This window comes from Xiphias gladius, chromosome 15 (genome assembly GCF_016859285.1).
Source record: "Xiphias gladius isolate SHS-SW01 ecotype Sanya breed wild chromosome 15, ASM1685928v1, whole genome shotgun sequence".
In the NCBI taxonomy this organism is placed as follows: domain Eukaryota; kingdom Metazoa; phylum Chordata; class Actinopteri; order Istiophoriformes; family Xiphiidae; genus Xiphias; species Xiphias gladius.
In genome coordinates, this window is record NC_053414.1 from 22937875 (window position 1) to 22964957 (window position 27083).

The window sequence follows — 27083 nt, forward strand, 5'->3', positions numbered from 1 at the left end:
TATACACGGCTGCATGAATGAGGCAAGTGAATGGAGTCAGCTGAGTTGAATCAGTCCCGCCTGGTCTATATTGGTCCGACTCTAAATACAGCCTGCCATCTGAATGCTAGGAAACATGTAATCCGTAGCCACCACTAGTCCCATAACACTGGAATGAAAAAAAACAGAGAGAGAGGGGAGAGAGAGAGATAGAAGAAGGGAGAGAGGGGAGAGAGAGGCACGTGTGTGGAGATCCATCTGGTGACACACATATTGTTGTTGTTTTTGTTGTAGTTGAACACAAGAGAGCAACAGACTGAGAAGAATGGAGAGGAAATAGACATGATAGGAGAGAGATGGGAGGGGTAGGCAGCACACACGTCCTCGTCCAGCTGGTGACACACGCTTGTTATTGTTGTTGTAGTTGAATATGAGTAAATCAGTGCTGTGAGGCCAACTGTCCTGATGTGAGGGCGGCAAACACACTGCAGCCCACAGGGATCCACCTGTTAAGGCTGACTGAGAGCTGGTTGGCCCGCGTTCAAAACCACATCAAGCGGGAATAATATATATGTGACACCGCATGACTGCAAGTACAACATACAGGCAGAACAGCAAGAAGACACTCACAGTGTTATGTTGTGGTAAATAAAGGTGCTGTGTAACCTATAATGTCAGGTTGGTGAAAAACAATTATTACAGGTCATAACAAACAGCCTTTGTTTGGGGTGTTTAGAGACAAATTGTATAAAAGAGAAGAAAAAATAATAAATAAATAAAATATTATAATATATTAAATTTTAACGAGACTGCTATAATAAAATTTAATAATATTATGATTTCATGTGTTTTTTTTCCACTGAAACTTCACTTCATTTGAAAATATAGTAATTTACTATGACATCCGCCATGAGTCAACCAAGAACTAGAACCAGAATGTGGCTTTAAAGTTGCACCCTTGAACTCACTCCAGAGACTAGAGCCAATGGTCAATTGGCTCAACAAAACAAACTAGCCAGCCACCTAATTGAACAGTGTCACAGTGGCATGCAATGACAATAAATGACCACAGCACAAACTTAGATATGTCTGATAGAACACTGCGGCTGGCACTGTAAAGTTTTGCTTTGCCTTGTGCTGGGGTTGTCTGGCTCAGGTCATTTGCTTTTTGAATCCCTGGTTCACTCTGAGGCTCAGCAGCCAGTCAGACAACTCTCTCTCAATGACCGCCTCTGCTTTTATTTCAACATGCAGAACTGCTGATGATAAGGAGAAACTGGAGCTAGCTGTGTCAGACACACCAAAAAACATACCAGTGAGTTTCGGCCGCAGACGCTACATGGTGGCTCAACAGTGCCCTGCAGTCTGAACAGAGCAAGGCCCTTAAATGTACTCACTCATTTGCTCACCCCTAACTGTACTTGTGGTACTCAGTCAGGCACACACACACACACACAAGGACAGACACACACAGAGTGTCAAGTGGAAACTTGCATCAGCAGCTCTTGCCCTTCCAGACATGTGGCACAAAACGCAGCATGCCAAGAAAACCACGCTGGGCATCTGCAGAATGTGGATCACATTTAAAGCTAAAAAAAGAATGGGCCAAACCACAGAGCAGCCACTACCCAATATCAGTCACACACACTTCCAGGCTTGTGTCAATCTACTTGGGAGGAACATTCATACATGACATCCATTGCCACAGCAGCATCTAACCTTATCCTTTACCTAACTTTACCATAAATCTGTCACTGCAGACTCTCTATAACCGGCAAAGTGTATTTGTCACTTCAAATAATTAGACTACAAATTCAGACTACAAACGCATACAGACACATACGCACACACCTTGCATTTCCAAAGGCAAGATCCCAATGTAAATAGTGAGGAGCACTTCAGTCAGAGACCAGCCTTGTGTCAACAGTGCAGGCTGAACTGGAAGGCAGGGGGCTTGTAAAATCTCCACTCAAGATGATGCAACTGTTCAAAGGGCACAACACAAACTGCAAGATAGGACAATGTGTTGTCTTTACATGAACCCATGAGCTTGACTTTGTCTCTGACTATTACTACCAAAGATAGATGGTGAGTCCTGACAGGGATTCAAATGCATTCAGGACGAAAAAGAAAACATAATGATCCAGAAGTCTGGAAAATATTCAATAAAGCTTAAAACTTAGTAATTTCTTAAGTCTGACACTGTCACGTATAGTTTCATGTTCGAGTGCTGCCCTAGCTTGTGCTCTCTTTGAACTCCTCCTTGTTAGGATCACAATCATTGCACTGCATTCAGATCCTGGCACAGGTTGCAGCCAACAATAAACCTACAGCAAAGACACAATATCCCCGTGATTTGCCTTTACAGTAACTCAAGGGCCTAATTAATTATTATGTGTGGTCCCAAAGGGGCTCAAACATCTAACTGTACCTCCAGAACTTCTATCAAGTTTGGCAAGTAATTTCTCAAGAATTCAGACTTCCAGGGAAAGAAAATCTAACCACAACATAACTGGGGTTTACTGAAATTTGCCCCGTGCTCACCAAGATGTTTACTTCAGCAAAAATTTAACCCAGCATGAGAGCCGCTGGCCTGGAGGGCACTTGGAGAGCTCCAGCAGTAAGCCTGACTGAGGGTGTGGTAGCTGGTGGTTATATTAGGGTGTTAGCGGGCTGCTGACTGCTGAGATTCTGTGGCCAGTGTCACAACATTATCAGAAGCACAAACACAGAAGCACATGTGATGCACTCAACTGCTGTGGCTTATTTAGAAATCACTTGATTGGGGAATAATAACCGACAGAAAGAGAAAATGGGAACTGATTATCCAAACTATTAGTCAGTGAGGTGAAAAGTTCTTTGCTTGCAGCAAGTTCCCTGTTGGCTCTTCTGAAATCTTGATAGCTAAGCTGTGATTCTAATAATTGTGAATAATAAGCATTATTCTCCTTTTCCCCTGGGAAAAGATAGACTAACAGGTAGTTTTCCCTCCATCCATCCATTTAATAAAACTGTTTCCCCCATTCAGAATTGTGGGAAGTTAAAGCCTATTCCAGCATGCCTGGAGTAATAGTAAGGGAACACCCTGGACAGGATGCCGGTCTATCACAGCGCCAAGGAAATTAAACACAGACCAACACATTCACTCTCATGTTTATACCCATAGATAAGTAGCCAGGTCACCTAAAGAATCAAACCCACGACCTTCATGCTGTGATCTTGCTAACCAATGTTCCACCGTGCAGCCTATAACTTTCCCTTTCCAAAATTCGTCTCTGATCAACATGCTCCAGAGAGAACCCTCCACGATCTGTCCGATCCCGCTTGCAGGAATGTCTAAGCTCTGTCTAATGTACAATACTAAAGAAAAAGCACTCTCCCCACCTAAGAGATCTCTGTACCATCTGCACAGTGAATACGCATCTAGAGATGTACACAAGACCCATCTGACCCAGGTGGCTTTAGTTGTAAAACTATTACACTGTCTTCTGCAACAGCCACTTCAGCAGGTAATGAACCAGTATTTGTAGGTCTTGTTCTCCTCTCGATGGTTTCCCCTCAGTAAGTCATTCCATACATCACCCCAACTTTGAAACCTAAAATTTCGTGACACATCCAATGGCCCAATTCATTAAAAGGAAAGAAAAAAAAAAAAAATGTCATGCAGCCTTGTTTAATTGGTTTTCAAATCCGTATATGACTATAAATAAATATTCTCTGAATAGGACATGTTCCCTTCTCCTGCCATTTAACTTACAGGGCTCTGTAGTATCTGTGTGACACGTTTCTTCTGCTCCAGAACGTTGAAGTCCTGCCGGAGGTCAGGTGACATGTTCCTGGCCCTGATGTATTCAGGATCATTGACATTGACCCGGTCGAAGTAGCGCTCCTTGGTCCCTCCACCAGATGGGGGGGGGGTTGTCACCACCCCCTGATGGCTGTCCGTACTCATGCCTGCTTCACTTCACTCGCTCGCTCTATGGCTGCCGCTCTTACTTTCACCTGAAAAGAAGAAAAACCAGGGGGGCAGACATGTTAGAATATAAATCATGTAATTTGAAAGGCAAGTGAGAATTGCTTAATATCTACCATAAAAAAAAACATATGCACATAGATTTTTTTGCAATATTTCATGGCACAAAAAAGGGAGTGGGGGAGAAAGAACAGAACAGCATGTACCAGGATTCAAACTAAAGCCCTTACAACAATGTGGTATGCAAATAAAGCAGTTATCAAGATGCAAAACAGATTTTAGTAGTTACTCAACAGAGTAAGCAAAAAGTAATATATCGCTGTCAAAACTAATGGAAAATGTCTGGCATATGCCAATCCAATTTACTGAAAAATAAGATAATGAATTGTCCATCATCAGCAGATGACATACACACAGTCACAGTGTGTTTTTGTCAAACAGGAAAAGGACGTTCGTGTTATTAGTGGACATAGGAGAGGTGCTGCTCTTTGGTTTGATGTATATAACAGGCTTCTGAACTGTCCTGGCAGCAGAGTTTTCTTCAATACATTTATTGTGTCACACTGTAGATACTCATATGGACAGAACTGCACACAGGCATTAGCCAGGTCATAATGACATACTGCCAAACAAAGCGTATGAGAAGGAGTGGAGCAGTTGTGTTCTTAACATCCAGTCCTTGACTGGTGAGGCAGTTTACTCCCACTGTTCATTTTCAGGTCAGCTGGCACAACATCCAAAGCTTTTCAGGATACAGGAATTGTTACAGTAAAATCAACAAGTGTGACTGACCCTCTAAACGCCTTGGTGTCATGCCAAGGAACACGGCCAATAAAAGCTGAAGGAAATAAACTTGAGTAGTTTGTGAAAGAGTTGACTTTGTGAAGCAAAATACATTTTAGAGGAATCTGACACCAAAGCACAATGCAATACCAACTAGAAAAAGAGATTTTCTTGTCATTAAAGTGCAGTAGTTAATGACCAAAATGCCCCATCTTTCCTGCACACAAATTCCTTAAAAAGAATCATGGATCTTTAACTGACCAAAGACCATGCAAAGACACCCAAAATTATTTGGTAGGTAGAGAGGAGAAAGACAGAACATATAAAACTGCATCTTCCAGGATCCCTTGCAGCAAAGCTGCAGTTGTAGTAGCAGACCATAAGCTGATGTTGTATTAGGGAGAGGCGGGGCTTATGGGATCTCTACCAGATGGTGTCTTGGCTTGAGGAGAAGAGGAATGAGAGAGAGACCAAGAAAGAGTTTAAGAAAGGGACCCTGCTGTTTCCCTCCTTCAAAAGCCCAGTGGTCATCTGACAGCAGGCGGATCGAAAATTTAGGGGTTATTCTGCCAGAACTGACTCCTTCTCCCCTTTTAAACTTTTCTGCTGTTAACTTGGTGTGGTGAGAAACAGGGAGTTGGAATGTTGATTTGGTAAGAAATCCTTCCAAGTGGATGAATGTGAGACCTGGCATGTGGCGTTCTTAGTGGGTTTTTCTCTCCACTTGTTCCTATGGAATAAAACCACTTTGTTAAGACTTGACATTTAGAGTATTGCTACTGTACCAGTTTAAACAAGCAAATTGAATTACAAATTGCCAGTTAAACATGACTTCCCTCTATGGGTTATTTTAAACACGGGTATAGCTGATGGAATTTATTTAATGTTCTCCAGTGAAATATCTCAACAGAGGAGGAGTTATCCAATATTCAGAGCTTAAATTTACCACTGCTGCTTACTCACTATGACACTGAGAATTTGAACTGGTTACCCCGTCCCAACACTTCTTCGCAGAGGATCTCTATGTTTTTGTAAATCGGGCAAGACAGAGAAAGAGAGTTATAAAAATTAGTAAGCAGTAGGAAAAAAAAAACAAATTTACACCTCTAATGTTGCAATATTTTTGCGTCAGTAAAACATATTTTAAAATGACAAACTATCCATTTATAAACAACCAGCCTTTCCTATATGGTGTTATCTGCAGACCAGAGAATCAATAGGATCACAAGAAACTTCTCACTCTCTACCCGATCCCCCTACTAAAGCTGGGATTTTACCATGGAAACAAATAACAGCTGCCTTAAAAAAAAATTCTCTTTAATTGGAGGCAGCTGGGTAGCACAGAGTTATGTAACATGATATTGAATTCATCCTCCTTCTTGCCTGCACTGTTCTGCTTACTGAGTAGTTGTACACAGAACAGGTAGGGATAAACCAAAGTCATGGGGAGTAATATTGTGATACACTGTTAAACCAAAGGAAGAATAAGTAAATAAACGAGTGCAGAGCTCTTGCTGCACATACTTAAAGATGATCCAGTGCCAAATCTTTAAAAGTAAATGAAATGTAGCGTATAAAATCGAAAATACATCCAAGAAGGAGTGAATGACAGCTGAAGCTCATGCCCGAAATTTGCTAAATGCTTCGCCAAATGCAACAGCTGTAGCCTCACCAAAATGAAGTTCCACACCCCCCACGAAGCTCTAAACACTGCCTCTCAGTGCACCATCCCATCCCTGCTCTGTCACAAGACACACAACTCCAGCAGTCCCCAGCATGAGCGCCCCCCTCCCCACCTCCCTCTGTCTCTGTCAATAGATCATTGTCCCCCTCCCGAACCCTCTTGGTGTGGCCACATCCAGAGAGGTCGACAGTTGGGAGGTTTGGGAGGGTGAGGGGGGAACTATGGTGGTGGTTGTGTGTGTGTGCGAATGTGAGAGAGCGCACAATTAATCTGAGTAAGAATGAAATCTGATCCTTGAATTACAGCATCAGTGTTTACAATACAAATTTCACGCCTCATCGCAGATGCTCACTTGTGATTCGTGAATGGGACACATTCAAATTCCACAACAATGCCAGAAGTTTAGACTGAGTTCAGCGATCGACTGGATATTCGAGACACAACTGCCCTTTAAAGATATGGCATTAGAGGACAGTGCTGTATTGTAATTGTTTCAAGCTCCATTAGTCTGTAGCAGGCTGTGTTTACTGAGGGGCGCTAGACTGCGATCGCAGCCCAAGGCAAGGTGACCGCAACCTCTCACCCCTTGACCTTTAATGACACCCCCCCCCCTCTCCCTCTCTCCCTCCCTCTCAACCTCCCTCTCACCCATGTTCAGTAGCTCTGCCGACATAAGATGTCTTCATCTGTGGGGAAGCGGTCCATGAAAACTTTCTCATCTATAAACAGTTATTTAAAGAGTGCCATAAAACCAGTCACTGCTATAAACCAAAGACTGCTTAACGTGTTTTTGGTTACTAAGAGTTACTGATGAATAGTGTGAGTCACGGACACTTACCCTCCATCTAGCCTGGCCTCCAGCTCCAGGCAACAATAGACTGTTATTGCATGAGATTTAGGAAATACTCTAAAGGATTCTTTAACATTTTATACAAAAATGGACAAAAAAATTAATAAATCAATAAATTGTATGAGTTTAGACAAAACTACATTCTACTAGGGCTGCAACTAAAGATTATTTTCACTATTGGTTAATTAGGCAATTATTTTCTCACATAATCGATTAATCAAGTAATTTATAATTACTTATTTGGTCCATAATGTATCGGAAAATCATTTTTAAAAAAGCTGATTCCAATTTCTAAAGCCCTATGTGAAGTCTTCAATATACTAACCAACAGTCCAAAACCTAAAGACTGTCAAGACTTTCAGCAAATGCTCACAATTAAGAAGCTAGAAAATATTAGAAAATATTTTGGATTTTTTACTGAAAAGTGAAAATCGATAATTAAAATAGTTGCTGATTTAATTTTTTGTCAATCAACTAATTGATGACTCTCCTAATCATCTTAGCTCTTTATTCTACAAAAAAAGCTTCTTTTTAAAGATATAATTCTGTACTCACAAGTTCTTGCAATTATCTACTAACGTAACAAAGCTAAGCTGAAACTGTTTACATGCTGCAGTGTACAGATATGTAATATGAGTCAGGGCACAAATGGCATAATAAATTAATTAAAAATCCAGTGACACATCGGCGAGGCAACACTGATGAATTCCAGTCTTTTTTGTTTCCCTTCGATAAAATTAGTTTTCCCCTTTTACCTCCATTATGGGAGCTTACAGTATATCTCTAAGACAGAGTGCTCACCCATAATGCCTCAGCAGTCCTCTGACTTTTGGAGCTGGATAAAAGCCAGTGGCTGAGACAACACACAGCTCTCCATCTTCATCTGATGACAGCCGGCTTATCTGGAAAACCTACTACTGTCTACTCATGTATCTTTTACTGCATCTCTGTCTGGTCCTGTCTCGCTGGTTTGCTACATCTCTCTCCATCCATCTCTCTCTCTCTCTGTCCATTATTCTCTCTCTTACTTTATCTCTCTTTTCACCTTTTATTTTCTGTCCTTAAAAATGCATACAAGATGTCTGGCATATGCAGACTTAGTAGAACGATAAAACAAACAAGAAAAAAGAATAGTCACAATGTTGCTGATTAATATTAAAGGCAGTAAACACAAACATGATTGTTAAAACACCCATCAACACCACCCACCCACTCACTCACACCTCATATCTTTATCTTGCCCAGGGGAAGCTTCAAAGCGTGGCTGCTTGAGTCCCTACGAGCTGCCACCCCTAAAAATAGACAAACGGCCCTTAGGGTTGTGTTTCAACCCCAACGGCAACAATACCAGGAAGGAATCTGTACGTGGGCTAATTATATCCACGCACATTGTAAATGGCAGGGAGAGCACACACGCAAAAATCCGCACACTGTGACATGCAGCGTAAAACCTGTGGCAGCAGCTCATGCGCACACATACACACACAAACAGAGGAGTAGGTGTGTACGTGTCTAAACACGACTGCATGACAGATCTAGCAGTGAAACTGGAGCCAAATGCTCAGCAGCTTACAGATCCTCCAGTGGCTTTACTAAGAGACGAGGAAGACTCTTCTCCTGAGCCCACCAAGGCGCTAGCAGTCCCTGTTTTGTCTGTGACTGACGGATGAAAGCATCTGATTGTAGTTTCTGGGGTTTGTTCATTGTGCAACCTTGTGTCAGTGCAGCAGTTGGTTCTTGTGCATGCAGGTTGCAACGCACAAAAATCTTATTTGGATTCTTTTTGCTGCCATTCCTTCTAGATTCATTATTTATTTATTCAAGAAAAGTATACCGAAGACTAATTTTTGTTGCTGCAGTGACCATAAAACACTCAGTTCTGTCATCCTTTACATACAGCCACTAGTGTTGTACACATTAGAGATAATGGCCAGAGCTAATCTTCTCTGGTGCTCACACTCACTGCACTGTTACTGCCAAGCGTGTTTCTAGTGCAGGAGTGTGTGTTTGCATGTGTGAGTGCCCGGGCAGCCACACTAAAATGGAATTCCCCTAAAACTACAACACAGTTTTATGGATGGTAATCTGGTGGTAACACAAAAACAGAAGACAAACTGGGTTCCTAATGATAGAAATGAATGGAACTAGGTGTCCTAAAAAATATCTGGAATATCTAAAAATATATATACCAGAGGAATCAAATTCCCGAACAATATTCCAAATGTCCAACCAGGTAATGACGCAAGAAACCAGTGCATGAACAAATAAACCAAGCCCAACCAACCTTATGTTTCGTCCTTGGTCAGTGAATGGGAGAGAACAAGCAGTAGCAGTAGGCGTCTGAGGCATAACACATGTCTCTATTTTTCTCTGTTGCTCGCCGTCTGCGCTCAGAATTCCAACACTGAGTCCCGGAGAGAAACCGGGAGAGACGAGAGAGGCAGAGAGAAAAAGCGGGATGTGAAAGACAGAAAGTGAGAGCCAGGCAGCGATCAGAGAACCAGTCGAACCACTTGTCTGCCCAGATTTTGCATATAGATGCTCTTTGATTGAGCTGCCAGCAAAGTGCAGAGTCTCCCAGATTCCTGCAGGCTCTGCTCCTCGGCTGCCCCGGTGTTCATCAGTGAGAGAAGTATCAACAGCCGTGAGTGTATATGTGAGAGGATATATGTGTGTCTGTGTGTGTGTCTGCTTTGCCGTCAGCGAATGAGCATGTGTGTTTGTGTGGAAAAGAAGCTAAAGGGACCACGTGATGCAGGCTTAATCCCCCGCCCACTGGCTAGAAGAGCAAACACACACACACACACACACACACACACACACACACACACACACACACACACACACACACACACACACACACACACACACACACACACACACACACACACACACACACACACAGATTCAGGCAAACACATACATACAGACTGCTAGACCAATCACAGCTCAGGCTCACACACACTAATCACCCCTCCTCCTCCCTGCCTGCTCACTCTCTCTCTCTGTCTGTCTAGTTTAGTCTTTTTTTTTGTCTCTTTCTTTTTTCTTTGATCCATTCACATTCTGGTCTCTCTCCCACATTCCACAATCCTCTCTCTCCTTCTCTCTCTTTATGTCTGTCATTCACACCCCCCGCTACCACGCCACCCCCTCTGGGCGACTGTACTAAAGGTCACTGTTTTCGAGTTTGGCTGGCAGCGGTGTAACTGCAGCCACGCCAACCTGCTGCTGCACAAAGTGCATGGCCTGCACTGCCACTTCGGCCCCTCAGAATCAAGGTAACCTGGCTCTGTGGTGAGCTGAAATACCAAATGCCTTAAAAGTCAGAGGACACTCTCAAAGCGATTTTAAAATGGAAACGTCACAATTCAATGGTCCCAGGCCACATCCCAGGGCAGAGGTCAGGGTCACCCACATTAAAGCTGTTTACAAATCAGTGTCTTGCCTGAAGCAAAACTCCATTTTAAACCTGACCTCTTTTCTCTCATCCGTTTTGCTGTTGTTATGTTACAACTGATTGTGTCTCACCCGAGCTACTACTACAACTACTACTGACAAACTTATATCTTGCTTGATGTGAGTGATGCTCCCAAAAATCAAAGCATGTGTTTCTTCATTCTTTTTGCTCACTTTTTCCTGACACATGTAACAAATAGGTGAATGAAATGATCCAATGCCATTTTTTCATACAGGTCAGATGGTGTTTTGTCTGTTGCTTTTTTGCTTACTTTACTCTTTGCTGGTCAGCCGTCGCAGACAGATTAATGATGATGACCATTAGTCAGTAAACTATGACAGTGAATTATTGCCCAGTCCAACTGATTACAGAGCAAATCCAAGACAAGTTCAGCTCTTTTAAGGTTAATTTTTGGATTTCCCACTGGCCTCAAAGCAATTACTATGATTTTGGTGAAAACTGACTGGTATTTGATTGTAGGAGGAAAAAAACAGACAACCTTGGTCTTTGAGGACAGGGAAGTTCCTCTACCTGTTGATCCACCAACCGCAAAACAAAGTCCACAGTCCAAACTAGTAGAAGCAGAATCAGAGCCGCAGACCAAAGAACCACCAAAGAAAAACATTACTGTAACACACATTTTCTCTTGTAATACTTGGATGTGGTTAAATACACAGGTCACACATGTAGAAGAAAAACAAACAAACCAGGCAGCCAGCAAGATATCATGAGTCATGCTGTTTGATTATCAGTTGTTTATCCTACAACTCGACTGTTCTGCAAATTTACATGTGGATCTCATTCACATACTACTCCTTACTCATTCATAATACACTAAATTTAATGCCAGGAAAGTACTTTTACTTACAGGTGTGATGCATTTAAGTTTAAAGCCAACTACAGGTACTACTTTAATTGAAGTAATTGAAATAAAACACCTAAATGTCTAAAATAAAGGTGCTCTCTTCCCTGGCTTAGTGCAACGATGGGTGCTGGTATGTGACCAACTGTCTCTCTTATTAAGGTTAATTTTTAACTGTGAACTGTCTTGTAAAAGTATGTCACAATCTCACTTTGGAATGAAACTCTATCATAAAATATAGCTTCCAATTTAGGTCAGAAGATCTGTAGGTTTTAGTGCTAGAGGATTTTGGCTGAGAGCTACTGGGTAACAAGGTCATACATGTTGACTGCCATCCCTTGATTGCTTAGATAACGGAGTTTTTATTTAGGCTCCTGCAAGAGAAACTGTAACAACACTGCGGCAACAGGCGCCAAGCCAAACCCATCTTATTATCTTCACGGAAGTTGAAAATCTGCCAAAATGAAACTTTATACGTAACCCTGCATTGGTGCTGAAATGTGAATCTGAATTTCTTTCCTGAAGCTTCTACAGCTGTTAAAGTCTGATTTTTGACATACAAAAACACAAAGTGGTGGACGTTTTGTGCTTGCTCGGGTTGATGTGTTCAGGCAAGAAGTGAAAATAAATGTGCCAAATGTATGTTATGAGGATGAATTAATAATGTGGATGGGAGAATGACTTAGTCAAGATGAATGCCCCACACACGGGATGACCGTTAGTGTTTAGGTGTGTGTGGTATGTCTCTCTGAGCCAACAGTTAAAATGAGAGGGACTCTGTGATTTACTGCTTGAAGCAGGTGGCAGTTAACACCTCAGAGGTGAACCTGTGCAACAAAGCAAGCTTCTGAGCTAAATACTGTTGAGTTGAAAACCACAGGTGACAGCTGTAATAGTAAAGAAATTACAAAAGGTTTTCATGATTTGAACATCTTGAAGCTGTTCCTCTAATTGAGTTCATTGTAATAAACATACTTTTACCAGATATTTGTGGTATAATGGCTTTAACCTCTGATGATAATATCTCTATAAAGGTTCTAAAAAGTTACTGAATTCATTATATTTTATTGCTTCTGTTCGATGTCTCCACCAGGCTTCGGCATCAGCGGAATGTAAAACAGGCTGATTCTTCTAAATGGCATCACATGCATGTGGAGTAAATTAGCAGAGTGATTGCTCGCGGGGCTGCAGCTGGTTTGTACCAACAAACAAGAGCTATCATCCCGCTGTCGCCACATGACTTACTGTCTTTCCCCAAAAACTATGTCCTATTCAATAAGGGGAAATACTTGCACTGCTGGTCTATGAAATTACATTATAAGCAATGCTCACAGAACACACCCCTCTGTGTATGAAGTAGCTCGAGGAGCCTGTTTATTTCAGATTGAGAATCATCTTCGGCAACATTGTCTTAAAGAGAACATTATTCTCCCAGTGCAATAGACACGCAGGGACTGCAGGCAGGAAAAGCGAAACTGTGAAGGAGAAATACACAACCAAATGCTGACAGAGCAGATCTCACTGATTAGTTTCTCCAATCATGGTGAAGATGAGCTGATAAAGGAAAATCCTCTGCATTATCGATTGACTACAATCAAAATCTGACGGGTAAACATGGCACATCCTCGTGCATCAATACATAATATGATGCACACCTCAACAATGGTATTAGACATTTACACTGCCGGTAATGACATTATCAGTACTTAACAAGTAACAGGTAACACACAGCTATTTTTAAATGCTACAATCCTTTCTGTATGTGTCGGACTACTTTTCATTCTTGCAAAGGGTCGAGCAATTCTTGAAAAATTATTTTCTTTAAATTCTTCTAATGCAGTCATTGTATTGGAATACGGTGAAGTTGTTTCTGTTAGAATAAAACACCAATCTGTCGTTAAAATTTATGATAAAATATAAAAATTATTTTGGAAATCTCAGAAAATCACATCTGGCAAAAACAGCCGATGTTTGATTTTTAAAAATGATTTTTCGTTCTTTATCATGGGGTTCAGTGAAATGACCATTAATTTGCCTGTTTAATGTGTGATTTTTCATATCTTGTCAGGTTCAGTTACGTATTGATAGGAAATTATTCCTTGCAGTTGGTACAATATTTTTTTTTTTTTTGCATTGCCCCGCCCTGTATCTGTATCTGCACACAGTATTCTCATCTGCAGTGCAGTGAATATGCCAAGTACAGACTGGCATAGAAAAGAGACTGATCTCCCTCCACCTCCATCTCCACCACCCCTACCCCTCCTGGATGTCCATGCATATCTCAGCACTTTATGCTAAACTCCGATCTACAAACTCACACACACACACACACACATACCACCCCTAGCTGTCACTGCCAGGCCTGACTCAGGGAAACAGAGCTCTGCACACACACACACACACACACACACACACACACACACACACACACACACACACACACACACACACACACACACACACACACACACACAGAGAGAGCACAATACTGAATGCTGCCACTTCTAAACGGACTCCAAACACAGGTTGTATTTGCATGAAGACATCATGTTGTAGGATGGACTGTGCTGCATTCAAATGACCAATTGTTTCACTCCGTCCAGATTGATTTAAAAAACCACTGTAAAATACAACATCTGGAGTGTGAATCTTGAACTCCATCCGGAATTACAAAACCCTCCTCTTCTCAGCCTGTGAGTTTACAGAACTGTCAAGGGTGGAATAGAAGTTTGTTACCAACTTAACAGCATCTTTTTTTTTAGCCTACAGTCTCAGGAAGGTGTCCAAGCAGTTATCTCTCACTGGTTGATAACAAGCAGGCTTGTCTCTTAAAAATAGGTAATCATGACCGTCTGGAAACCCAAATTACTGTTATTGCTTTTGGTTGATTCATGTGACACATTACAGACAAGCGTAGAATAAAACCCTGGCAGGTCAATGCGTATGTGATACTCTACCGATATCAAGTCTGATGATTAATGAGTCCTCTGCCCACCACAGTGCTCTTAAGTAATCCCATACTTCTGTTGAAGTCATCCCCTCCTAGACCCCTCTGATAAGCTGTGGATAAAAACAAAACACAACAGAGAGGAAGACCTCAGCGTCTGCTGGGCTAACCGCATGCTGGTATCCATTAACTGCCACAGCCCTGCTATCAGCATTCTGTCAGTGTTTCCCACCAAACGGCGAGCAGTAACAGGAGAAGAGCGAGGGGGCACGTTCACTGCTGCTAAATGTTCAGGAATGTACATATACTTGAGCTCATTATTGAGCCTTTTCCCCAAGAACAGAAACAAGAAAAAAAAATGACCGACTGGTGTGGGGACCCCACGGTGGGAAACTGACAGATGTGGTAATTCTTAAGAAAATACAAGTCATTTAGTTAATGGTTGTGAGGCAACCCCACTGACATAAGAGAAGTATTTTTATTTTCACAAAGCTTGTTTTGACTATTTTACTTCAAACACCTTTTTCCCAACATACCACGGAGGCCAAGTTGATCCCTGGAGAACAGTATAAAGCCACAGGATGGCCTCGAAAAATAACTCTTGGTATCAGCTTGTCAGTAACATTATGTTTGCTTCATGAATCAACCTGCAGGAGAGATTTAGCACAACCATTCTTTTTGGTGCAAAATCTGCTATTTCAATCGTTAGGCAATGTTTATTTTTACCCATTACTATCAATCCAATAAAGACATGACTGACTATAAGAGCATGTCTGCACTGAAAGCCTTTCAGCCACATATTTCAGCTGTCTGTCTCACATGTCTGACCGAACCGATACGCTCCTATTTTAATCAATCCAGCTGCCTACACAGGCAGTGTAACAGGTTTATAGGTGCGTACATTCACGTTACATGTATGTGTGTAAACTGATATAATTAGGTGCAGGCCGAACAATTGTTCAGTATTAGAGAAGTTCGCAATCTCCTGGTGCCTTGTAAACTATAGTTTTACTAGCATTCAGCAGACCTTCTTATCTCGAGTGTCTTACATGGGTTCAACAGCAGAATACAATGAATCTCGTGATAAGCAACCAAGTGCAACGACAGCAGGTGGAAGAAAAACCTGTGTTTTTTATGTTAATGAATATCTGAGCAATACAGGTAAGCAAACAACCAGGTTAACAGGTTCTTTGTGTTCTTGTCATCGGCCTTTGTGATTTGTCATGGCAGTGGGTGTTGCAGTGCAGCAAGCTTAGACCCTCATCATTTTTTAACCCGGCAGGGTTGAAAAAAGTATCACGTCACCTGATGTACAGATGAAAACCCACAGGGAGGTGCACACCCCCTCACTGTAAAGCTGTCACTCCACTGTTTATCTGGCTCTTAAAAGCCCATTTTACGCTTGTATGGGACGGATCGTAAGTAGCCACTAATCCATGTGTGAGAGGTAAAGAGGCATTTAGAGAGCAGCTAATGTTTAAAGCACTGATAAGTGTTCAGATTCACTTCCTGGTGTGCTCACTGGGTACAATGCTGTCACTGTCTGAGCAGCTGTTTTACTTAGCAAGGAGAAGAAAAACACACGCACACACACACATGCACCCACTCACGCATATACACAGACCATTATAGGGATGCACTCAAGTGCAACCAGGGAAGTCTGCTTCTGCCTCAAGGTTCGGGTAGAGAGATAACAGAAGGCGAGCAAGGTAGCAGGGCCCTTGTGTCCTTGTGTCCTTGTGTGTGCGTCTGTGTGTGTGTCTATTGTATAAGGAGTCGTTGTCATTACTCCGTTTCCTCCCCTTGATGCAGATGAAACGAGGCTTGGTAACGACAATGGGAAGTCCCCACCCAGTCATCCCCTGGGTCAAATGTGCTATTCCAGGTCAAGTTGAACAACGGCTGAAAAGCACTTCGGTTACAGATCGCTTAGGAAATACAGTATTTGTCAGTAGCAAATTCTAGAACAAAAACAGGAAAGTTGCTAATTTAGGATCCAAAATTAACTATGACTCACCTGCCGAGCGTTCATAGTTAAAACTAAGACAAAGACGAAACAGCTAATAATAATAATGGACCATTAATTTCTTTCTTGTCGTGATCACACGTGTTGACACCTAGGAACTGGCAATTTGGAAATTTTCAACTGACACTCTTTCAATTTTCATCTGTCACTTGATTCAATTTCATTTTGGAGCCTGACCCTCATATTTTAGGTTTGATTACAAAATTTAACAGGTTTTTCACAAGGATAGAAGCACTGGCACAGTGTGCAGGGTGACACACCACCCTGCACACTGTTTTGCACACAGTGTACATGTGACATTTTGAGCTGACTCTTACTTTCTCTCTCAACCCATCAGGCCAACCAGCCATGAACATCATTTGACATGTTACTTAACTACTTGTGACATTTTAAGTAATGTAGGTTTGTGGGAGTAGCACTGCTTACACATTTCCTCAAGTAACCAATAAAGCTTGTCGTTTTTTATCTTTCTTGTTAAAAGAAGGTCACTAAATGGACAGAGACAAGCTTTTGTTTAAATTCTTATGAGGGCATAATTGAGTTACTTTGTTTCCTGTCAAAACTGGACAGTGGAGGAATTCAGTGAATGCTTGGGCAAAACTAAGCTTCCAGTAAACAATGTTGCATTACATTTCAGTGTCTCAGCAGAACTGAAAAAAGAACAGGTGGGGGCTTGCTCTGAAAGTAAAACATTAAATATCTCTTGGAATATTTTTGAAGTGTGGATATCCATTTGCTTTGTGTTGTTGAGGTTTGTTGACAAAGCCCATTCTTAAGTACAAGTTTATTCAGTTGCACTCTAATGCCTTTATCTGTGCTGTATATAGCATGTGGAGGCCCTACACCCATTCTAAACAGAGTCTCCCATACCTGTGCATTGCGGTCTCCCATAGCAATCACAGCATATCAAATAACCTCATACAAGCACACACATTTTCCACTCCCTGTTGACAACAGAATAAAAAACACAACAGGTGGACAGAGGTTTCCAGTTCTATCACTTCTTCTGGTTGTAAATACAGGTTTTTATATGTTTATGTTCAGTTATTCATGTTGCCGCTTGTTTCAATAATGAGTTTATTTTACTTTATAAAAATGTAAAATTAGTATTAAAAAGGGAAGGAGAAAATAGGTTAAGAAAGAGGAATATTTCTAGAGGTAGCACTTCAAAGGTCAACATTTTCTCTAGTCCAGGTTGGCCTGAAGTGGTCAGATTTTGAAGGAGCCACTGGGACCAAATTTAACATGACAAAATGTCAAATGAAATTTCCTGTCAGGTTTTAGCCCAAAATGGCCAGACATACCTTGGGGCAAGAGCTAAAACTGTAAATGAGCGTGGTACAGTTGGCAGTAATTCAATCTCACCTTAGAAGTTTAAAGCAGATGTTACATTTTTTAAGCTAATGAGAACCAAGTCTATTGCAAGTTCCACACTTGGAAGTCAGCTGCATGACTATTCAATGAAGCAGGGACATGAAAGCCCAAGTACTGCGACTCACACAAAAATTCAGGAGACAAAAAAGTGCTTTGTAGCTTCACATCCCAAAGGCCAATTCCCCTGAATCAAAGCCAAGAAGAGAGGAGATTGCCCACTTTTATCTTTGGCACTGAAAGCTGCTGTGCGTGTAGCCTGAAAGAAGCAAGTGACCCTCAAACATGGAGTGTGCTTGCATGTCTCTGAGTGTATGCATGTCCTAAGTCTGTGTGTGTGCTGACAAGGCAATAGTCAGCATTGGCCAATACCGTTTAGCAGTGAGGGGTGTACTTATTTGTGATCCTCGGGGCTATTAAGGTTCTTACTTAGCAATCACAAGCTAGGGAGAAAATCGTAATATTGATAGGAATATTTTTCTATTATTATAAAACAATATGACCATAAGAGCAAGATAAGAACTTACTGAAAGTCGATATGACGATGAATTATTGCCTAGAATTACCGCCTACACCAACAATATTGTACCCTTCATCAACAGCAACTTTATAACTGTTGTACTCTGTTTGAATGTCCACAAGTATTTAAGAAGTAATTTAACATTTTGAGAAATACACTTATTCACTTCTTTGTTGAGTCAGATGAGAGGATTGATACCACTCTTGTGTCTATATGCTAAATATGAAGCTTTAGCCAGCTGCTGGTTAGCTTAGCACTTGTACTTGTACAACTTATCGCATCACTGACTGATATTTTGCAATAATGTCACCAGGACAAGGTCATTTACTATTGTTAGATTTAGGTTAATCGGGCCTGCACAGTAAAGTAATTCTGACATTGATGTTAGAGCAGGTTAGGATAATTTAAAACAGATTACACACACACATAAACCCAAGTGAAACATTGGAATAAATTCTGACGTAAACACAAACACATACGCACACACACTGTTGGCTGCTAATCACCCTGTCATTATAGCTGGTAATGATAGAGCCATAGACACAGTTTAACAAGCCCCTGTTGCTTCAACCACACAAACAAAAACAATCCACTTCCGAGTGTTGCAGCTGAAAACTGCTACCGTATGTCCTCACTTCCAGACGCTGTGCTTTACAGTAGAGCAGAGGCTGAACAGCAGAGCAGCCTGAGCTGCTCCATGGCTACACAACACAATATAGTTTTACAGGAGACCTGTGTGCTTAATTAGCTTTTGGGTGAATTACTTGACATTTTCTCAAAGCTCCTGTTGACATCAATGCCTGATTGAGGAAGACTGTGAAAACCATGTGGATTCTTTCAGGTTGACTCCACTGTTTTCTTCTTTAATTACGCCCTGATGGTTTCTACAAACAAAATGACTTTAGAATGGTTCTCATGGTACCTGTTTGGGATTCAAATCACAGGCTAGGGCTCAGTAAGTCTCTCTGCAAACAATGCCTCAGCTCTACCAGTGCACTGATGAACTGGGTTCACATCAGCACAATGTGTTAACTATGTTATTAACAATTTTCATGCTGGTCAGTCGTTTCAAATCATTAGGGTTGGGTTATGCTCAATCAGAGCAGGCTCAACTAATGTGTTGTCTGACCATGTTGGAAAAGTGTCTACAGTTGATCCGATGAGCCACATTCTAAGGCGGAGTGAAATCCAGCTATCAGGGATGTGTAGGATGTAGGATTAATTTATCAGAAATGTTGAGCCAAGTAATCAAGATACAGTTTTCATGAGCCAAAACTGCAGTTTCTCTTTGGTTTGTAAGCACAAAGGTTGTGCAGAGGAACCTTTATGGCAGAAAACTTTTTTATAAAAGCCCGGGAGAGATTTCTATGCTGCAGAAGCTTATACAAACTCCCTGCAGTAGAGGACAAGAATACACTCCTGTCCTGGATTTCAAACAGATAATAGAGTTATTTTTTCCGAGTGGCAGTCTCAGGGGCAGAAGTTACACGGGGAAGCACTGAGAAGGACTGTCAGTATTCCAGTCACAGCAGATATTTCAAATTGGAATGACAATTTTCATTTTGTATGTTGGGTAATACATTAATATTTGGGATGCACAGAATGAAAAAAGGGAATTTGTCTTTGATGCCCCATGACAGTCAACTGAAAACAGCCTACTGCAGCTTTAATGCAGGTTTGTGCCGCCATAAAGCTTAGTAGTTCATTTAATGGGCAAATTATTTCTATGCCAATCCCCCCACACCAATCTGAGCCTGTGTCTGCACCAGGTGAACACACACTTTGACTGAAGTGACACGTGGGAACAGATAGGCAAATTACCCATCCAGCACACTGAAAACTTTGGGGGATTTGTGTGCAACACTGCTTGAGTTGATGCGTGGTAACACTGTGAAGTGACAACAACCAAGAAGAAAAATTGAATGCAGCAGCAATGGTCTATCATCTCAAACATGCACTGAGACAGTGTTTCTGAATGTGACATTTTTACAGTGAAGACAGCCTTTGCGTGGAAGGCCACAGTCACATGGCAGTTCAATAATTGGGCCTTTAATAACTGTGTACATTTATGCAATGGGGGAAAGTAGATCTTCCAGAAATCTCTTTGAAATGAAGCAGAACTTTTCCCCTCAGAGGAACAGCAATCTTTTCCGCATGGAAAAGATTTCTTAGCGCTGACTTGACTCTCAGCTACAATAAATGAACATCAACAGTTGGGCTGTGTTCCACATTTTCACACTATCTGACATTAGCAGCTGAGGAACGTCAAGTGTTTGACCCCGAGTGATAAAGTGGGAGTAGGAACAGTTTTGTAACAACATGAAATACTAGCAGTAAAGTTCGGGGTTCATTGTCAGTTCATGAACTTTCTTTCCCCTTTTCGAAAGACGCGTCTGATACAGAATTCCATTCAAATACTTACTCACTTTATGAAATCAAATCATCAAGTAATCATGCATTGTTCCTGTTGTCAAATGGTAGTTGTACTATTGTTGCTGAGCAAACGGGCCAAGTGACTGGTCTGTGGTCTAGCAATGAGGCAAAATACTGAGGGGGCGCTGGCCAGAGAACTGGTGCGTGTTTGGGGACTAACCATTACACAATCCGAGGAAACAGACGGATTCGATATGTCGGAGTCTGTGTCTGGATGAGGTCATTACGCATAAAGCAGAACTGCAGCTCCATCACACCAGCACAAACACATGCACACATACACAGATGGGCACGAGTACAACAGTCACATGCTCTCATGTGTTTCTATAGCAACTCCAAACAAACAGTCTGTGCATGTGGTGACCCCACCCCAGCAGAAAGAAGGGAGAAACCAAGACAGCGAGGCAAAAAAGGACATAAAAGTAAGATAGAAGGCAAGAGCTAAGAAGGCAGCAATGACATTAGATGGGATTCTGCAGCAGCATATGCTTCACTTTATGCATGCTCTGTCTTATTTGTAGCTGAGACATTAAAAAAGATCAAAAGCACAGAAGAAACACTTCACCATATACAAGCATTTACCCCAACACATTAAGGTCCTGACCCGTGCTGAACCTTTAACTTAACTATGCATTCATATTCTTTAAATCATTCTCAAATTTGGAAACAAACATAAAAGCTCCACGGTCTAGATTCTCTTGTTTAGTCACTTGGAGAGACTTGATTTCACAAGAAGGCAGAAGAATTGTGAAACAACCTCATCCCACCAGTATCCCAAGGGCCTCCTACGTTGTTATACCAGACTGTTTGGAGCCTGAACACACAGTGACCACACATCAACTAGACCCCCCAAAAGGCCTGTCCAACCACCTTAGAGCTCCAGCAACCGAAAAGGGAACAAACCAACAATAGACATGCAGTTTTTATCAAAGTGAAGGCTGATTATTGAGGCTTTGCAACTTCCAAGGTCAATCAAGGTTGAAGACGCCCACATCAGCATGTTAAAAGGAGCCTGGCATTTAGATGTTTTGTTGGTTGAAAAAAAGTCTGACCGCTTGAACTACTGGCATTTTCCTCTGTGCTTTGAGAAGTCCTGCCTAGATGAAACATGTGACTGTTGCTGGTGAAAGGTTATGGGTTAGATTCCACTCAGGTAGTAAGAACCTATGGGCGCTATGCATGGAAGATCACAAAACTTACGTGTATTGTCTACGTTATGCTTGTATGAATAAGGCACAAATTAACCAGGTTAGATACCAGAATACCATTAAAATCACTGCTCAGTCTCAATTTATAGAAATGTTTCAGTACTATCGAATTGCTACTTCTAACAAAATTGGCATTTAAGGAATAATGTCACTAATGTTCCTCTCTTCCCACAAAGTTTGTGCCATAAAAACTGTTACTTAACCTGATGAGCAGTCTTACTTGAGATAGCGTCTCACTCTGACTTTCTGACTTTTATATACCCTACTCATCCCCTAGCCTATTTGTTCCTACTGACGATAAACACTAACTCTTTAACGGTTCGTGAAAAAAAATGGGTCATGAATATTGTGTATGTTTAAATAGTTTAATGGGCAACATATTTTTTAGCAAACTAAACTCACATGGGCAAACAGTACATTTGTTGGGGAATACTTTCAGCTGTGGCTTAATACAAATTTGGTATTCCATGGTATTTGTGGTACTAGGATGGTGTGTGTGGGTTCGACTCAAACTAAACCAAAGTTCCCATGTTTATTGCTATGAAGGTACATGTCACCCCAATATAACAATGCGGCTCACTGGTGTGTTTTTAAATTGTTTTTGGACCACAATGGAGCTCTGCGGCACAGAGGAATAAGACATATCAAACTACACAAGAAATACTTGTTAGTGGGATCAATTCATTGGTGGTTCGGGGTCTTTTCATCAGCCACAACATTAAAACCAGTTACCGGTTTCAATTTTGTGGCTGAATGTGTGTGTGTGTGTGTGTACACCACACACACACACACACACACACACACACACACACACACACACACACACACACACACACACACACACACACACACACACACACGGGAGACAGAGAGAGAAAGAGAGAGGGAGAGAATTGGTTTTATGGTTTCTTTGCACTGTACCAACTACCTTCACTGGCATCATCTCACCCCAAATCACTGCCCATGCCATTAGATGGTGGTGTGCACAGTAGACCTGACAGCAAGGAGCTTCACCTTCCCAGTGAAAAGAAGCTGAAATAAAGTTTCTGTCCAAAACCAAAAACACCAGGGATGCTGGTGATGAGTAATGAACAATCGAAACAAACTTAAAGCAGATTAATCAACAGAGCAAGATCAGTTCAGGAAGCTTAAACATTTAGGATAACAGAAAATTTTCCATACAAAAACAGAACACTGACAGTTGTTTTCAAGACCCAAAAGCTGTTCACAGGGCAAGACTCTCCAGACAAGAGTGTGGACTCATGTGGACTGTGGATCAAATGGGTGGTCTCCACAGACTGGTCCTTGGCCAAGGGTGCTTTGATGAGTTCTTGTTTTATTTGAAAGGAAATCTCAGCATGTCTCTTTCACAACAGGAAAGGAAACAAGCAGAGTTTTTCTTATTGAGTCACTGTCACTGTGCTGTGCTTTGACATTTTCTATGACCACTCAATGACACGCTGTCAGGACAGAGGGAAAATGAGAGCCTCCAGAGTGTGTGTGTGTTTCCGGGACTGTCCGGCTCACGCCTCAGGGGTTGCGACACAAATCCATACAAAGCATCCATCATGGTGATGCTGATGACATCCAGAAGGTTAGGCATCTTGCTGCATTAGATGCATGATTAATGTAGAGAAACACTTTTGGGATGCCAGGACCTCAACAGGTGGTCAGAAGTCCTGGTGCAATTTAGGTACCACTGCCCCCATTTGTGGTCTTTTTAATTAATTCGATTTATCATTTTTCATCTCTGTCTCCTTATCTCTGTTATTTTCTGGCTCTCCAAATGAGTGTGAAGGAAGGACAAGCTTCCTGTCAGGATGTGGGGTCCAGCAGGGGGACATTGGCACATAGCCAGAAGTCACAACTTTCTACTGAAAGTTGTGTGTCGGAGTTGAGTCTGTGTGTGTGTGTGTGTGTGTGTGTGTGTGTGTGTGTGTGTGTGTGTGTGTGTGTGTGTGTGTGTCCATGTGTGTGCTGCACGCATTCATGTGCAATTGCCCGCATCGTAATTGCTCTGACCACTGATAGAGCATACTTCATTTCAGATGAGTCATTTCATCAACTGTCGGAAATTCTTCGTCAACATCAAAGGCATGTCAGGCTCTTACTGTATCCGAGTTTTCATTCATGAAGTTGTAAACAGCAGAGCTCCAGATGAAACTGAATTAAGGCCAATTATCAGCATCTCTCCTGCACCACAATCATGGTGGAAGGCTTCACTAGTCTATACCAAGTCTAGATAATTAGACCACCAAGGAGGAGAAAACTACTCCAGAGCCTGGGCCTCATATATGCCCTTTTTTCCTCTCTTCTTGCCTCTCTACTCTTTCACATCATCCCCAATCTACTTTCATCTCTTTTGCCTCCCCTCCATCTCACCGAGCCCTGCATTCTCTCTTCCTGTCACCATTAATCATGGTGTATATAGAAATCATTCAAATCAAAAAATGGTGCACAATTTCTGATGCTCTGAACAATAATTATGATTTATTTACTAAGAAATGTAACGCAACTATTTACACCAGGACACATCAGTGAATTAAGGGACACTGTGTCATAGCTGTTATTGTCCATTGTCAAGGCACTGCAAGCTCACGTATTACAGCAGCAAAGATCAAACGCCAGTGCTGTTGTTGAACTCAACCTGATAAATTTGTTCAATGAATCAGCACACACTCTTCAGTTCAAGTGACGCATCATGGCTGTGACTCTGTTCAGCCAGAGATGTGCTGTCTGAAACGGAATTTTGACCTAACTCTAGCTGAGAGTCATTTTAAAGGATGGATAATTTTGACAAAAATGAAGAGTCCGGGGTGTAATTTCCCTCAAAACATAAAACAAAGAGGAAAGCTGAAATTTATTCACATAACGTCGCGAAAAAAGCGTCTCATAGTTTTTAGGGAAAAGTTACCTCCAATGCTTGTAAAAGGTTTGTCAGGCCCCTGCACTATCTATTGAGGAGTCAACCAAGATAAACCAAGTGCTTTATTCCATAACGCTACTCTTTTGTCTTACATGGATATCATGCCAGTTAGGGCCTATGTCCAAAGCCAACTGCCAACAGCTATTTTCAATACAAATCCTATGAAGTTCAGGGTTGACAGCGCTAATTGTCCTCGGCGTAAAAACGCCCTCAGCATACAGCTTTTTCTGTCCGCTGTGCTCACGACGCGTTGAGTCGACAATAGTTCAACTTTTGGAAAACCATCACGCTCGTCAATTTCACTTCTCTCTAACGGACCAATCCAAAAAAAACAGGAAAGGGGTGGGACTTACGATATCAACACTGTCAAAAATGGTGGAGAGGAAACTTATCCTTGCTGTCGCTGACAACCCAGTTATTTACGATCTGACATGGAAGGTTACCATGATAAATATTTGAAATCAAGAGTGAGGAGGGATGTTACCATGTCTTTCAGGATGTCAGGTGAATGTCCATGTCGAGCATTGCTGCCGATGCCAGGATGTGACTTCTTTCCATCATTTTAACTAACCTTTCTAAAGTAAAATATAGAGACTTGGCGTTGAAAGCGAAGAAATGCGGAAGTGCTTATTAGATGGTTTTTGTAACCTAGCAACAAATTGCTTGAAAATTAGGTGATGGGTGGTGCAAGCGCAAAAAACAGCTGCCTGTGGACACAGACCCTTAAACAGCAAAGACCTAAATTGGATAATCCAGTAAATCACAAAACAAGGAATCCGACGGTCAAGCAATTTCTTCTGATTGAGACTGGAATAATACCTGCCTGCAAAGCATCGTGTATGAGCCATTTTAATAAGTACTGAATATTGCTAAATGTCTATGACCATGTTGTGTATAATTATTTTTTACATTTTTTTTTCAGATTATTTGCTTACTTATTTATGACATTGTCATATGACAATTCAGTAGACATCACCCAACCCTACTGTACAGATGTGGATGAGTGTTTTCAGTGTAAATATGTATGTTTGTCAAGTAGGTCCAGCTGTTTCCTCACATATCCTTTACATTCCCTCTCACACACCAGCACACACACAAACTACCATCCTTCCTGGTCAGGAAGAGCTTAAAGGATATCCAGAAAGAAGGAGCGTATTGTTGTGTTGTTCCTGACAACCAGCGTGTCTCATGACTCACGGTCAGCACAGAGACCAACACCTACTGATGCAATTAAGGAAGAAAAACTTTGAAGCATGGGTGAGCCAAGTGACAACCACCACAGCTGAGTGCTAAAGTAAAATGTGCCTGAAACTGCTGTTCCCCTACGAGGTGCTAGATGAAACTCTGACTGCATTGAGGACACTTGGGAAACCTGAAAATTCTGTTAGGGTTTTCACAGATAATGGCTCCTCTTCTGTTACATGTGCAGTGGTGGCTTAAAACAATTATTTTTGTAAGATTTTAAGCAAGTATGTTTTGGGGCATGTTTGTTTGATTTGAAGGAATCTCCCCGCCTATCAAACTCAATTGTGATGGCGGCTGCTTGCTTGTCCCATCTTAACTTCACTAAGTGTCCCCCCCTTTTTTTCCAAACTGGAACTGCCAGGATGGTAACAAACTCAAATGGTAACAAACTCAAATCCAGGCTTAAAAACATCCCTTCAACCCCTGTGGCCTAGCAGTTTAGGTCCTCAACCATGAACTGTGTAACAACCCTGGTTCAAGTCTGGCCATGGAGCCTTGTTGCATAACTTCTTTCTTTCTTCTCATGGCTTGTCATCTCTCTACTGTCAAAGCTTAAATACAGGCACTAATTGCCCAATAAAAAAAATTCTAAGTTTATCTTCATTTTCAAACTGAGGGATGTGGTGCAACTCTGAACTTGTAGAAAGCACATAAATAGGGCATACACATGGTATTCATCTGACTTGTTTTTTCTCAAACACATTCTTGCCCTTTTATCTACTTGGCATGTTGACAGGAGGATCTTTTGATCCCCCATAGCTGACCATCACATGTGTCACTGTCAACTTGAGACAGATGGGGATCTAATGACAGATA

General features: G+C 41.6%; 1 protein-coding gene across 6 annotated transcripts in view; it reads right to left on the minus strand.

Moving 5' to 3' along the window:
* add3a (adducin 3 (gamma) a) overlaps positions 1–27083 on the minus strand; it is a 107571-nt gene that overhangs the window by 31265 nt on the left and 49223 nt on the right. For 5 of the 6 annotated variants that reach the window (XM_040145569.1, XM_040145572.1, XM_040145574.1 and 2 more), the window contains one exon: positions 3737–3981. In XM_040145569.1, the coding sequence (XP_040001503.1) occupies positions 3737–3931 (195 nt within the window). In that variant the 5' untranslated portion in view covers positions 3932–3981. Of the gene's footprint in view, positions 1–3736; positions 3982–9553; positions 9960–27083 lie in introns of those variants that run through there. The other variant, XM_040145570.1, reaches the window with a different exon arrangement.